This window comes from Atractosteus spatula, chromosome 8 (assembly GCF_055471065.1).
Source record: "Atractosteus spatula isolate fAtrSpa1 chromosome 8, fAtrSpa1.hap1, whole genome shotgun sequence".
In the NCBI taxonomy this organism is placed as follows: domain Eukaryota; kingdom Metazoa; phylum Chordata; class Actinopteri; order Semionotiformes; family Lepisosteidae; genus Atractosteus; species Atractosteus spatula.
Genome location: NC_142713.1, coordinates 39779785 through 39796017, shown reverse-complemented (window position 1 = coordinate 39796017; position 16233 = coordinate 39779785). Strand labels below are relative to the sequence as shown.

Sequence of the window (16233 nt, the reverse complement as noted above, 5' to 3'; positions counted from 1 at the left end):
ATGGAAAGAGCAAATAATTGTTGCATTCATTTTTTTTAAAGAAAGGCATGATTGAAGTGAGTCTTTTGCAACCTAGGTACAGTAAAGTCCAGTATTTAATGTCAGTGTTTGCAGTAATAGGAGATGAAGGGGGGGAAGGAGCAGATGAAGATGAAACAGAAGTCTGATTATGAAGTTTGTCTTCAACAGAACAGCAGTAATATTTATCTATTATTTATTATTATCCACAGAGTAATATTTATAAAACGTTAACAACAACTAATGTTTATAAGCTGAAGTGCATCAAGAGTTATGCTTTAGTTATTCAGTTTCCATTTAAAAGTTAGGAACTTTCATTTAACATACTGTATTATTTGAAGATTAACTTATCGTCCAAAAACAACAATTTTTGCAAGCTTCCAGGACAAGCATGTGTCTCACATGGCAAGCTAGTAATCAATGCAAATATAGCAGTCTTCATACAATTTTCAAGAGGTGTTATTTTCTGAAGAAACAGCTTTTGTGATACTGAGTTGGATATGCATTAGAGCTACAGAGCAGCTGGAGTCAGTAGTTATCCAAGAAGACAGATCGAGGTGGTTTAGAGTTCACTAGAATACCTTAAGGACCATCTGGAGCCAATACTTACAAACAAAACAATCCGAGAACAGCCACAAAGTGTCAAGACAACTTGGGAAAATCACCATGTACAAAACATTATTCAGCACATATAATATGTTTTGTGCTTGATCCTATTATTTTGAAAAATACATGGCAGTACCTAAACAGAAACCTTGGAAAAAATGTCTATTGCAATAGGTATTGTGTTTTTTTTAGTACTTTTTGAGCAGTTCATAGCATGTTTAGAAACTGAATCAAACCATACAATGTGAATTCTGTGCTGGCATCTTTATGGCTGAAAGAGTAATTACTGTGTCGCTTAATTTGACACATGAAGCAGAAAATATCATTCTGTTACATGTTCTTGTTTGATTTTGAAGAGCATGTACTTCCCTGTACTGTATTTAATCTGACTTGTTTTCACTGCTGCAGTAAATTCTGTGGTTTGCTGATGTTGTTTCAAAATGACCATGAAACTAGAAAAACTTTCTGGAGGCTTCCAGGGTTCCACATCTGTTGTCTGAGGAGACATTTTAATATAACAGTCGTATAGGTAGAGCTCAAAATAAGAATTAGGGTTTTGTTTTGTTTGAGTAGATCTGCTTTTTTAGCTTGCAGCTGCCTTGGTGCGATCCTGTTACAGCACCACACCCCTCATGCTAAAAACTAAAAACTGATTAACTATCACTTAAGGGTTCTACATAATTCCATAATTCCATGCAGGAACTATACAAAACATACACAACATCCTGATTTCTTGAAATATTTCCTGTTTCTGGGACTACTGTGTTTGAAAATTCTATTTCTAACTTTCTGTTCATTTCTTGTTACATAACACACACCAAAAGAGCACAAGGAATGCAATATTATTAGAAGAACAGGTGATAATATATCTGAACTGATTAGCTGAAACCATTGTTAGATGTGTAAATTATTTTTTCTAAAATATACATTATGAATAGGTGCCCAATCCTCCATCTGATCAAAGAAACATCCTTTTGAATGTCTGTTAATTTGTACTTTAAATAAATAATCTATTAATTTACAGTATTTGCACATTTAAAAACAAAATGTGGAGGATGACCAAAAACTCTATGAAGAATCAGAAGAAACAATGATCTAATTATTTTTATATATCTAATTTAATTACAGTGATAAAAATGTAGTAAATAATTATAATCTTTAACTATAAAAGATATTAATGCTCTTTCCATTGACTTAATCTTGTCAAAAGCATTGTCAGTTCAATTATTTTATAACCCCTTCTCCTAAGTTGTTTTTTTATATAAGACTAAGCTATAAAATATATTATTATCTGTGCAAATGTATTTAAATATGTGAAACTGAGAAACTGCATAGAAACTGTCATTATTATTCATTATTGACAAAAATTTATTTTTTTACAGATCAATGACAAACAAACTGTTTAGTTAATCTACTCATCAAAATGTCAAGATAATGAATCTCAATTTAAATGCATTTAGCTGAGGATTGTAAATTAGCCTGGCAATGATAATCGATGAACAATCTAACATAATAAATATTTTTTTGCTGAATTTAATAGATTAAAAAAAAGAAAACAGTGAGTGTGGCATGTGCAGTTGTTTTTATTAATATATCTTTTTAAAGGCTCAAAACTCGAACGACTCGTTAGGCCTTAAATTAAGCTGGTGAAGACAATTCCAGAGTTCAATACTCTTGACATTTTGTGCTTACTCTCAACAATCATGGGGTCCTCTAAACAGCAGCCTGAGGACTTGAAAATAAAGATAATCGACTCTTATAAAACATGGGAAGGGTATAAAAAGATATCTAAATGATTCCAGCTTGGAATTTTCACTGTCAGAAACATTACTAAGAAATGGAAGTTAAGATGAACTGTTGAAGTCAAGACAAGAAGTGGAAAAAGTCTCTGATAGAACTGCTTCAGTGAGAAAGACCACAGTACAGCATTGCTTACACAAAACATGATGTGCATGGAAGACTTGTCAGAAGGAAACCTTTCCTATGACCTTATCATAAAAGGCAAGCTTCTGAAGCATGCAAAACATTACTTAGATAAGCTAGAAACAAGGTGTTTTGAACTGATGAAACAAAAATTAAACCTTTTGGCCAAAACTACAAAACATACATCTGGAGAAAAACACCTGAAGCATTTGAGGAAAAGAACGCCTTGCCAAGAGTTAAGTGTAGGGGTGGATATATCATGCTTTGGAGTTGTGTGGCAGCCATTGGCACAGAAAATATTGTGCAGGTAGAAGGAATAATGGATTTAACTAAATATTAACAAATCCTAGACGCTAATGTCCCAGAGTCAATGAAGAAATTGAAGCTGTAAAGAGGTTGAATATTTCAGCAAGACAATGATCCAAAACATACCTCAAAATCAACAATGAAGTACTTACAGGAATGAAAGATTAAGGTTTTGGAATGGCCTTTACAGTCCCCAGACTTGATTTTTATTGATAATCCATGGAGATATCTCAAACCTGCAGTGCATGCAAGAAAACCTAACAATATTTCTGAGCTAGAAGAGTTCTACAAGGAAGAATGGGGAAAAAAATCCTAAAGCAAAACAGAAACAAGAAGCTATTACCAAGTACTGACTCACAGGGTGCCCATACAGTACGTTTGCACATGCTCCATTCACTTTTTTTTTCCAAACTTTTAAATTCAGCAAATAAGTAGTAATTGTACATTAAAATATACATAGAAGTAGTATATGTGCAGAAATATGGCATGTTTAAGTTTGTGTTAACTTCTTTTCACTTAGAGATTCTGTGAAACGTGCAATTTGAACAGGGGTGTCCAAGCTTTTGCATACAACTGTATGTATCAGATAAATGATTCAACATATCCCTATTAATAACCACAGTACTATCTCATTTATTTGTTTGTTTGATCACAATTGAATCATCAAATTATAGATCTCTTAAATATATCATTTCTGCATTATTTAAATTACATCCCTGGAATGCTTTCATAACTACTTAGTCAATATTATTTTCAACCATTTTATTATCTGTATACATAAAACTATGTATATGTTCAATAAACTAAACTGTCCAGAAGATAAAAGCTCACCAGACATGTTAATCACTCAAATATTTCTTCTGACTGAACTTCAATGATTGCTCTTGTAGGATGTCCACAGATCCCCATGCAAATATCCCATGCATTTCTGTTTTTCTCCAATGTTTTGACCACTGAGACATTAGGTTGGAAGTTTAATCTGTTCAGACAAAGTTTTGCTTGTGTTGTGTTATAACTGTACTTTAAAATGAGAAATGAATTTTTTGGTGGATAATATAATTTATTAGATTAACTTTTTTGGATCATTGTCTTATGTAAACAAGACAGATAATGCTACCATGTACTCTCAAAGGAAATGATAAATTCTCATTGTCTTCCTGTTCTATCCAGAAATACAGGAAACGTTTCCACTGTTCTTGTAAAGTGACAGTCATAAACAAAGAAATTCAAGAAATCTGCAGCAATAATGAAAATAGCTGAAAACTGTGAAAACTCACTAGTATTTCTGTTATGGTGTTTTTTGGCTACCTAGATTGAGAATAAACATCGAATGTACTGTATGTTGCTAATTGACAACTCAAGCTGTCAAAAAATGTTGATTGGCAATCAAGTTGCTAGAACCACTGCTGTGTTTTCATAGGTTCATATGACAGTTTTTTCACGTCTGTATTTGCTCAGTCAGTGAAATTGTTTTTTAATCACTTATTTTCACTTCACAGCACATATGGCTACAGGATTGGCAGCACATGAGAACATTATAAAATTAATCTTTTTCTTCCTTAATGTCTGTGTTCTTATTGGATGTTAGATGTGAAAAATGTGAAGCACAAATTAAAAAAAATATATGATGAACTTGCAATTATATTGTGTACATTAACAGTGGAAGTAAAGGATCATCTCAACAACCACTATAATATTTTCCTGGCCAGTTTCCTTGTTGCACAGCATCCCATTGTTTCAGAATTACTTCAGTTTCCATGGTGATTGCTAGAATGGTTTGTACAAATCAAGCTCAATCTTAAAACTATCATTAATATAATTGTATTTTAATTGTTGGATATACTGTAATATAATTCTCAGTATCCCAATATACATGGGAAAGATACCTTGTTGATTTCTCTTACCATATGGAACTGACAGTAAAACCATTTCACTTATCTCATGTTCTGAAAGCAGTTTATTGTTTCTCAGAAGAATGCCTTTGCTGGCAAAACAAGTCCTGTGAAAGCATTGCAAACCATGCTGTTTATTCTACCTACAGGAGGGCCAAGAAGAAATTATTCAACTTCTTTCTCCCCCTTCTTTAGACAGTACATGATTTTTCCTGGCAAATTTCACTATTTGTATCATAGGAAGTTAGAAGTGAGTGTTATCTAATTGAAACAGAAATGCATTGATTATTTGCCTGTAAAAGTGACAAGGCATTAGCAAAAAAAAAATTGCCAAAGGTTGCAAATTCATATTCATAATAAGTCACAGTACTTAATGTCCAATTTCTTTGAGGTCTTTTGTTTTGCTGTACCTTCTAGAAGAATATACTGTACTTAAGTCTGATTTCTTAGTTGATCTCTATAGGACACTGGAGCTAATAGTGTATGTCATAAAGATAGATTCAATTTAAAAAAAGTTGTTTTTATTATTTGTAGCTGTAGTAACATTTTTATTATTATTTTTATGCATAGTCACCTAACATTTGCAAAGATGGAAATTTCAATTCATGAGAATTCATGATTTGTTTTTTTGCTCAAGGAAATATACGGTCTCCCTAGGTTATGTACTGTAAGACTTGACTTGAAATTCCACATAAAAACCTCCCATGGGTCTCAAATTAAAAATGTAAAATTACTGAAATTTACATTACATTGTGTATTTATGGAGCAAGTACATGTAGTGTAGTAATTTTCTTCTGCCGATGTGTAGGCTCCACACAACGGCTCCATTTTCTACTTCACATTCACTTTGCCTTTGCGCATGTGTGTAATCCTCTGCATATTATCTTGTGCTTTCTAACTGAAAATTTTGAGTAACCCCTTGTGTCAGAAAAGCATCTCAGTGATTTTATTATAATTTGCTGTGTATTATATTTTCTGCAGTGTAGGGTAATGACATTTACAATATTTATAAATGTGTTAAAAGTTAATTAGCTACAATTTTTATTTATTGTATATATTTTAAGTGTATGCGATATTTGGTTTTTAATTGTTATATAATAATTGTTAAACATATAATTTAATAATTATGTTTTTTTTCCTTCATTATTATTTTACTCTTCTCATTCTATGTAATGTAAAGAGGAAAAGTTGTAAACCTAAGGAAATTGTATTTGCTCCTTTCCTTTATATACAGTATGTTAGTGTTTATATTGTAACACTTTACAAAATAGCACTTAGAATGGATTTCCTCAAAACTGAAAGTGCTTCCCATACCCTTTTAATGTTTTAATGGTATATAATTTCACAGTTTATAAATTAGTATATATTAACAAGTGCAAAGTAAAAAATGAAAGCACATACTGTACATAATGTTCTCTGCTCCAGTGGCTTAGAAAGGAGGCTGTTTCATGGTGCGTTTATGTTGTGCAATGTAATTAACCTCTAAAAGGAACATCGTGGTTCAGAAACCATTGTTTTCTGCATTGAAATAAGGAAATTTAACACAGGTACAGTAATGAATCTGTAGTCCAGCATTTTCATTAAATTGTAGTCCTGCTTTTTATTAAGCAATTTTGTACTTTAAGTAAAGAAATGTATTCTTGTGACTCCATTATTATTAATATGTACTACTAATAATTATTGGTTTAGCCAATTGGTTTTTGTTTTGATGGATTTGCTGTTTTATAGTCAACTTGCCCTTTCACTATGTAACCGTCATACTTACAGAGCAGTGGTGATGGAAATACCCTCTGCTTCTTATTTTGCTGTTTACCAATGATCCCTGGGAAGCTAAGGAACTGGAGGAGAGACACCCACGCAATGCAATGTAAGCTACAGGTGTCACTGCTGTGTGCCCATTTGAGGCTGACACAGTTCACTTAGCCCCGGTGTCTTGGCCAATGTGTGCCTGGTTCTGTTCCGCTAAACACAGAGATCAGGTTTAGACCAGAAATCTCAGGTTCAGACCAGAAATCTGGACAGCAGGAGGCTAGCCTACACTCTTCTAGCCCAAATGAATATTTATGAGCCAGTGTGTTCTGAACACTTTATTTACAGACCTGGTTTAATGCTATTAATATGGCAGAGTTCTTCAAACCTTAATAAATTGCTGTAATGTCTTGCTATTGGGGGTTTATTGACTTTTGAATTTCTTAACAAACATTGGTGTTGATCTGATCTTGCTTTAGATTCTTACGTTTAAGTGTCTGTTATATAAAATGTTATTATTGGCATAACAGTTTTTACTTTACACTTTAAAATATGGTTACTTCATGCACTCTGGGCTTTATTTTTTCCTTACTAAAATACTTTTGTGTCTTTATTTAAACCAATAAAACCATTAACCATTTTTATCTTCTGTCCTTAAAAACTGTTTTCAACTAACTTTATTGATGATCCCCAGTTTTTCATTTTATTCTGTTCTTAGCCATTTCAGTAATTGTGTTTTTTTACTCCAGCTCTTAGACTCAATACCTTTTAAGTGTGACAGGCCAGCAACTAAACTGTGACTTGCAGTCTGTCTGGCTGCATTAAGGTGCTGGTAAGGGGCTGTTTGTGTTCAACATCAACATGCATGTTTTTTTTTTTATAGACTGAAGGATCTTATATTAAATAACTATAACACCCCACCTGAAAAGAGTTCAGTGTCAGTTTTGCCCAGGGTACTTAATTAATAAAATTACTAGGTTTCTTACTGAAAGAAGACTATTTTTCACCTTACATTATTTCTTTTCTAGTCTTATTTCACATCAGTTTATGCATTTCTTTGTTACTGTATATCGCCCTTGTCTAGCAAACATACCAGAATGTATTGCTCAATGGATTGGTCGTGGAACTGTCAGTTGTCTCTGTTTGACAGCAGATATTAGGGGATGTTTACTAGTAGCAAAATCTGCAAACTCTCCTATTATATGTTCTGCATTTAATATTACATATTTTATTGTTGAACAGCTCCACAAAACCTAATAAATCACCGGGGTAATTTTGAATAATCATTACATTTTTAACTGAAGAGAAATATGATACCGTATTAGATGATTTATTAATCATAGCAAGTGCTCACTTTTTTAGTTTTTGAAAATATTGGAATTGTGATGATTTTATTCTCATTAATGTTGTTTCTTAATCAGATATTTCTTGCAGTCATAATTTTATTGAATTCTTCATACCATAGCTGGTTGCATAATAATCCTTTGATAAGACTTTGATAAAGATGTTCTTTGTATTAATTGCTAACTCTATGATTTTATTTTTCTGATCAACTAGTCAATGGGGAGCTGAAGGCAGTATTCGGAAGTGAAGAGTAGAACATAAAATATAAAATCTAATTTGAGCTCAAATGTGTACACTGTCTGGGAAACACACACCAGATATAATAAGCTAAGGACATACTGTATAAGAGGTCTTAAAATCCAATGGATTTCAAGAAATTTCTTTATTTGAGTAAATACTAGTATATTTTAAAAGTATTACTTTAAGAATCAGGTCTGATGTATTTAGGGATACACACGTTGTAACTACAAATCTTGATAAAAAATATGAATAACTATCAGTCACAACTCATTCCCCAAAATGTTCAGTATGTTATAAAGAATTATGTGGTAAATGGAAGGAAGTATAATTATTTAGATCTGCATTCTTGAAGGCTATACCAAAGCCATTATAATGTAATATAATTGAGCCTTGTGCAAATAAGTGATGTAAGAAGAACCTTCTACTAGCAGAAACCTAGATATACAGTATTGTGTAAAAGAATCCTGAGAAAAATATTTGAGCAACATGTAACATTTAAGTACGGTTTCTGTTTTTACAATCTTCTGCTGTAAGACTTGCAGTATACATTTGATAGTGCACTCTGCAACACTAAGAATAAACACTCCAATCATAATATTTAGAAAATATGTAAAATGTTTTCAACACTCCTTATATCTAAAGACACATAATTTCCTGAACAACACCTAGACACTCTCTAACAGTTATAAGCTTCTTTGAAAGTCTGTTACAGTATATACGGGTAAGGGTGATGTGGCCTTGTACAGATCAGTTATACAATATCTGATTTCAAAAGCTGAAAGTACAACTACAATATGTACAACTACAACCCACAGCAATCTGCAAGGTAGCATCTGAAATCAGTTGTGTACAAGGGGATCTGCTTTCTGGAATGTTAACCATGCTGACTGTAGGCCTTTGTAGTAGTTTCCCAACCAGTTGGATGTAGTAATGCAGCATCTTGCTTTCTTTTCTTTAATTTCAACGAATGCCAAGAAAACAAAGGATAGTGATTGTCAATACAAATCTATACAAATCACTGTAGTGACACTAAACCTTCATTTCATTTATTATATTACTGATTGTAACAAAACTGCCTCATACTGTACCATATTAAAAAATTGAACTTTTTTGGAAATCTGACCTTCTATTTTATGGACAAAAATAGCATGCTAATGTGTCTCAATGTGCAAAAGGTAAGAAGTGTGTAGTTTTTCACAGAGGCTCTAAAATGAACCTTCTAATGAACTGTATATGTTAAAAGCTATGTAATGATTTCGATCATAGCCGTTTTCATTCAGAAAAACAACTTAAAGTGCTCAAATGCGTAGATTTCTTGAGGGAATTACTCACTGCTGCTCAGCACAATCAATGTGCTTGTTTTATGTGGCTAAAAATAAATGAGTACAAATGACAAGGCAGAGTTGCCCAGGTTACTGCCTTTTAGACTTTTTATTGCTAATTTGGGAAGCTTTCCAATGTTCACCTCATAGGAACTACTATTTGAGGAGTGGGGGAAAATTAAATCTAAGTGGCACCACTAAATGTTTTTCCTTGTTTTTCAGCAGACAGCCCAACCCCCTGGGATGCTCCCTCTACAGCCTCCCCAACCTTGCCGGAAGTAGCCCCTTGCCTTGACACCATGACCATGCCATTGCCTTCATCTCATCCAGCCCTGCCCTCTGATCCCATTCACCTGCTCCCCCTGGAGCCAGCATGGGACACCAAGGGGGAGTGTGAAACCGCACGCAGGAGGGAGCCTTCTGCAGGTGGCAAGGAGACCAGCAGATCCATGGAGAAAGCCGAACATTCACAAAGTCCCAGGAAAGCAGACCAGCTGAAGCCTGTTCAGGTTTCGGGCAAAAGGTCTGCTGAACGAAGTGGGGGCGGCAAGTCGAAAGAAGGTGGCAGGCCCACCTCAGGAGGTAGCGGGATTAGGGGAAAGGGAACTCCAGAAGATGTAACAGACCAGGCTGAACAGCAGGATCAACCCAAGGCTTCGAAAACCACCAGGGGAAGGTCCAAGGAGAGGAAGGCAGAGAGTGCCACCGCCAGCGAGAAAAGACCAGCCGAGAGATCTCCGAGAGGCATCAAGCTAGACTTGAACGGAGGTGCCCAGAGCAATGGCAAGAACCCAGGGAGCACCGCAGAGCCGGCTAAGGAGAAACTTGACGGAGAGCCAGCAAGGATCTCCAGCGACAGCCGCTCCAGCTCCAGCCGTACCACTCAGAGCGGCAGCGGTGCAGCCAGGAAGTCCACCGTTTCACCGGGGCCATGGAAGATCCCGGGGTCTGACAAGCTGCCAAGCGCTCTGAAATCTGGAACTTCCACTGTGAGCAGATAACAAAAAAACAACCACAGACTCATCATCACTTTGCCACCTGTACCAGATGCAAGATGAATATTCCATGTTTTCTATCATATATTTTATTTATATTCTATTTTAAATTATTTTAAGATGATATTACACCCACCACCTTAATAACTGGAAGCATTCACTTTAAGAAACAGAATGTGCATAACATATGATGGGGGCATCAGATTGCATATCGAAATGGATTACAATTTATGTAATTAACCAGTTATATTCAGGAACTCTTTTAAGTCCTACATTTCTCTACATGGGGCTATGGCAGCTAAGAGGGTCCCAATCATGAAGTGAACAAATTAAAAAAAAGGTTAACGACGTGCAACGACGGTTTTTATACAACAGGAATTGTGTTTCATCAAGAAAAAACCATGAAGGATTTGCCTCATAGCGCCATTTTGTGTTATCAAGAAAAAGAGAAAACAAAAAAAAACTGTGCACAAAAGAGGATATTCATTAATGGAACTCTGCCTTAAATAAAATTGTACTGAGAAAGCACTGACATGGAGGAAATCTCTAATAATTATAATAATGGTAATATATAGAACATAGATATACATGAATATATTATAATGTAAATATAGTCATCTCAATATATATCTAGATTGGTTAATAATAGTATTTCAGAGACACTTTACAAGTAGAATACTAATACTCTATATTATACAGTACTAAACCTCCCGTTCTTTGCTGGGTGTCTTGCCTGCTTTCTGGTTTCAGCCATTTGGTAACAACATGAAATAAGCCAGCAAGACACGCAAGTAGACTTGTGCTGTAAGCTTCTTAGTCTGTTTAGTGTTTGATCCACACCCCTTTTACTACAGTGAAGAATGGGCAAACTGTAATTGTGGGTAATGTGAAAGATTGATTGAATGACCAGGAAAAGAATGACAAGCAGTGTCCTTCCCTGTGGCTAAGATGTGGCAGAGTGCCTTATAATGAAGGTGGGCTGTAGGGCCCCGTATGGTAATGAAGACTGTACCTAAAAACTGTTCTCTAACTTCCTTTTTAAGGTAATAAAGGAATGCACATCCAAAATTCATGAGATGTACTGTCCCAACAAAAATAAATCAGAAAGCATTTAATGAGTGGGACACGCACTCCAAATCACTACACTTGATCAAGCTGTCACCGTTTCGGCAGAAAAAAAAGCCTGACTCAAGGCGTACACATTTAACTCAATACAGGTCTTATTTTACCTGCTGATCATCAGATAAACCTACTGTAATAAATAAATGTATTCAAATAATTTCCAGCTAACAAACAAGTTGTGAATTAATGGAACATAAACAGAAACTAAATACCCAATTACAACATAAACCTTTATTTAAAAAATTCGATACAACTAATATTTTTGCAACATTTAAAAATACAGTACTGGGCGGCATGGAAGCACCGTGGTTTGAATTGCTGCCTTGCAGCATCAGGGGCCTGAGTTAAATTCCTGGGGTGGTATCTGCATGGAGGTTGTATGTTCTTCCTGTGTTTGCATGGGTTTCTTCCGGGCACTCCGGTTTCCCCCCACAATCCTCAGTCAACATACAGTACAGCACTGGTATAGTCAGTTAATTGGCTTCCAGGAAAATTGTCCCTGGAGCGATGGTGTGTATATTTGTCTGTATGTGTCCTGTGATGGACTGGCATTCCAGCATCGGTGTACCCTGCCTTGTGCTCGTTGCTCGCTGGGGTAGGCTGTGGCTCCCCTGCAACCCAGAATTAGATAAATGGACAAATAAAAAAACACAATAATTAACAATTAAATGAATAATCACTACAAACCTGTTTTTGAAATCCTGGAATAGCTGTATGTGTGATAGCTTTATTCCAAGATAATAATCAAATCCCTAATTAAACTTTAAATATGATTATTATGATCACCCTCATCTACAAATCAAATTTTTAGTTAATATTTTTTGGGGCTTTATAACTGTCATTTTATGCCGTGTCTAATTAAATTGGTTCTAAGTTCTAAGTTCTTTCCATTAGCAAGGGAAAGAATGTAGAACTAGTGTAACATGAATAATTTCTTACAACAAAATAAACTCTTTATCATAATTTGTAGCATTTCATCTACAAAAAAAATGGTCTACATGGGCTACAGTACAGTAAGTATGCCATAACCTTATCACATAGCATGCACAAACAGAAGGGTGAGACGAAGAAGCTGTATTTCACAGCTCAAAAAGTGGAAGGCGTGTTTTTTTTTATCATGAGACCCATTAACTTCCTTAATTAATTCTGTGCTTTTTGCACTTTGTTTGTAACAGGAGAAGGCAACAACCCTCACAGATAGGTGTAGGTACGTGAAAGAAGAAATACATTGCTGTTAGGAAGTTTGAAAACACTAAATACAGATTGGGGTAAAGAAGGAACTTGTTCCTTAGTTTTTGCTGGGATCCCTAGATTCAGTAATATTCTTGCATCCCTGGAAAGATAACTATCTCTCGTATAACGATATTACCAGCATTGATGATGTCTACATTTCAAGGCAACCAAACATGTCCTCATTTGAGTGTAAAAAATGTTTTTTTTGTGTGTGTGTGGGTTGCCAGATACATCAAAATAGGGTATTTTCATTTAAAAAATATATATATTAATTTCATATTAAATGATGCTCTGATTAGTAACTTTGTTCTTGTAATTGTAATCATTTGGAAAAAAAACATGCTCAAATAGGTTGCAGACAATACTGGTGATTTTGTCTTTTGAGTCCTGTCTCTGAACTAAAATTATTGGTTTTGCACCCCTAAGCAGCCATCTAATCTTTAAAATATATTTTAAACATGGATAATATTTCATCAGGTCAAACATTTCCTTAATGTGTAGGAAAGCACTACAACTTCCGTGGTTTACAAGAGGAGTGATAATTCATGTAAATTTAAAAACAGTATTTGAACTGAGTAGTTTTGGCAAAGGTGGATCTTTAAACCTGTTATAATAACACAACACAAGTATGTTGAGAGAAACCAATTTTCATTAAATCTACAGAATGAATCAATTAAATCTGCACCTACTGTAAATTGAGTTTTGTAACCTAATTTTGAAGGTCATACAGTATACACTTCACAAAGCTTTGCAGCTTTACTAGTAAAATGAGAATGCAGTAGTGCATCTATTACATGTGGGTATCAGTTTGTGGTATAGTGTAATATAGCTCCTTTCTGTGTCACGCACAAAATAAATAAGGTGTCTCTTTGTGGATGCAATAATATTGATCTAGGGATCATAGTGAAGAAACAGGAACAGTGTCTGTTCTCGCCCCCAGTCTCTGTGCACATGGTGTTTCCAAACTCCTTAACTGTTATACTGTAGTACTGAGGAACAGATGCTGATGATTACTTTATCTGTGCCATTTCATAGCTTCAGAGCCAAAGCCTTTAATTCATAATGTAGCTTATAGAGGAATAAGAATTGCTACCAGGACAGTAATGCACCGTGTATAGGCAGCACAGGTGTCTTTGAATTGGATGTCGAACACTCAATTGGAAAAACAAGTGAAATTAACACAAAAGACCCGGATGTTTATTTGCATCATTACAGCATTATCCCTGATGAATACATCTGTTGAAATTGTTCTTGTCAAAGCTGCTGTACTTTATTTTAGTATTAATAGTAGTGTTTGTGATCATGTTTTTGTCAATCCATTCTTGCGTTGAGTGTGAATTTTAACAATTGGACTGACATTCTAGAGATCTTGTCTTCATTTTCTGCTACAAACCAGTCTCTACACTCTGATATTTTTTAATTAAATGTAGAGGAACTCTTTAAAGTGGTCTTTGGTGAATTATGGCAATCACCCATCAGCATGAAGTTTTTGACATTTGTAGACCAGATTTCATGTGGCTCCACAACACACTATAAAAAAGCACCTGGGATCTTAGCTGACCACAGTACACTATTTCAACTATACTCAGTCTTTTCTAGTGTAAGCATTATAAAGCAATTTTCACATAAATAAGTGTACTGTAATAATAAAACAGTTTTTACATCATATATACATGTAATTAAGGAATTCTCTTTTGACAAAAACTTTATCATATATACATATGTATCGAAGTCTGATTTGGCAGTGCTGTGTCTTGAATACCCCTGTGTAGCATTAATAAAACCTCTTCATCTTCAATTCTATACCTTGGCTGCTACACATTCTAATGATGCCCGTAATAGGGCATATAATTAGCAATGGAACAAAACATTTTGCCTTCCAGTAAAACCTAAATTTTCCTATACCTATTCTTCAGGATTTTCTAAAATAAAAAGTGATAGATGAGTTCCTGCAGCTACAGTATAACCTGTACATTTGAACACACAATAAAAAATTAAACAAAGCACAAACATCAGAGAAGTTTATTAAGGACTGCCGGTATATTTTACTGGAGACATCAGAGCAAACACTAAGGACTGCTTTATACTTTCTCCCAACCCTATAAATGCTGTATAACTTGCCACAAAAGTACTCATCCAGTTTTGGACAATGCTTCTGTAGTGTAGTGCACGTACCTAACTTACTATTGCTCTCATATTTTCTATGTACAAAGAGGCAGAGATTATGGGTTATGCTCTACATTGCACAGTTCACAGCTTTTACTATGTAAGCTGTTTTCTGCAAGCTGTAATTTAAAAAGTGAATCTGTGAAAGAAGGCACGTTACATGATCCCCCTTCAGATAAATATTACTGTGTAGTGTTAGCTGTGTATTTACCTTGTACAGCTGTATCTCTATAAATATGATTAAATGTATTAATAGTCACAAAGACTGTAAGTGAGCAACTATTTTTATGAAATGCACCACTATGGATAAATTAACTTTTACAGAAATCTTGTTTACTGTATGATATTCAAAAATGCTGTCAAATAAAATCTTGACTCAGTGAAAAAGACCATTTTTAGACACCATTGTTCATTTCTTTAAGACATTTTCACAGTAGAAGCTGCAGCAATGACATGCATAAACAAAACATTAGTCATTAATGGTGCAGTTTCAGAATGTCTCCTGTAGACTGGCAAACAAAGTTTCTACATACTGTGTAGCTGGGGGTACAGGAGATAGGTGTTTGGGAAAAATGTTTTTGAGTTAAGAATTTTGGATAGAAAACAGATAAGGGCAGAATGATATCAGTTATTACCCCTAGTAATTGGTGATATACGTACCACACGCATCTCTGCTGTAACTACTGTTATTCCTAATTTATATCAGAACTAATATTCTAATTAGTTCACTTAGTCAAGTTTTCAGATCTCAAAGCAGGACGATTAGCACTATGGAAGCAGCAAATGAAAGTTCTGAATTGAAGTTCAGTAGGGGTAAAAACAGGCAAAACCACTTTACCCAGCTGTTCTAAATTATAATTATTATACAATCTCTAGTTTCACTATACTGTATGTATCTTATGCAAACACCTCTTCTCATTTTTTGTTGTATGCGTACTTTTCATCAACACTGGGACCATGTGCCAAATAATAAAAACGTCAGAAGGAAAGAGAAAATAATATTAATATCTTACACTTCTATAGGGCTTTTCTGAACACTCCACTCAAAGCACTTTACAGGTAAGGGGGACTCCTCTCCACCACCACCACCAATGTGACCTGGATGACGTTATGGCAGCTGAACCGTGCCAGTATGCTCACCATACATCAGCTCAGCTATCACCCATCAGTGGTGAGGAGAACAGAGTAATGAAGCTAATTCATAGTTGGGGATTAATAGGAAGACATGATTGGTAAAGGGAAAGGGAAATTTGGCCAGGACACCAGACCCCTACTGTTTGCCAGAAAGACAGAAGAAAACAAAACGGAACCAAAAGA

General features: G+C 34.9%; 1 protein-coding gene across 1 annotated transcript in view; it reads left to right on the top strand.

The window, feature by feature from the left end:
- Nucleotides 1–15296, top strand: part of LOC148829612 (membrane-associated guanylate kinase, WW and PDZ domain-containing protein 2-like) — a 388779-nt gene extending 373483 nt beyond the window's left edge. Inside the window, exon 23 of the mRNA XM_088923166.1 lies at nt 9623–15296. Coding sequence (XP_088779292.1) covers nt 9623–10401 — 779 coding nt within the window. The 3' untranslated portion in view covers nt 10402–15296. The remainder of the gene's footprint in view (nt 1–9622) is intronic.
- The last annotated feature ends 937 nt before the right edge of the window (nt 15297–16233 follow it).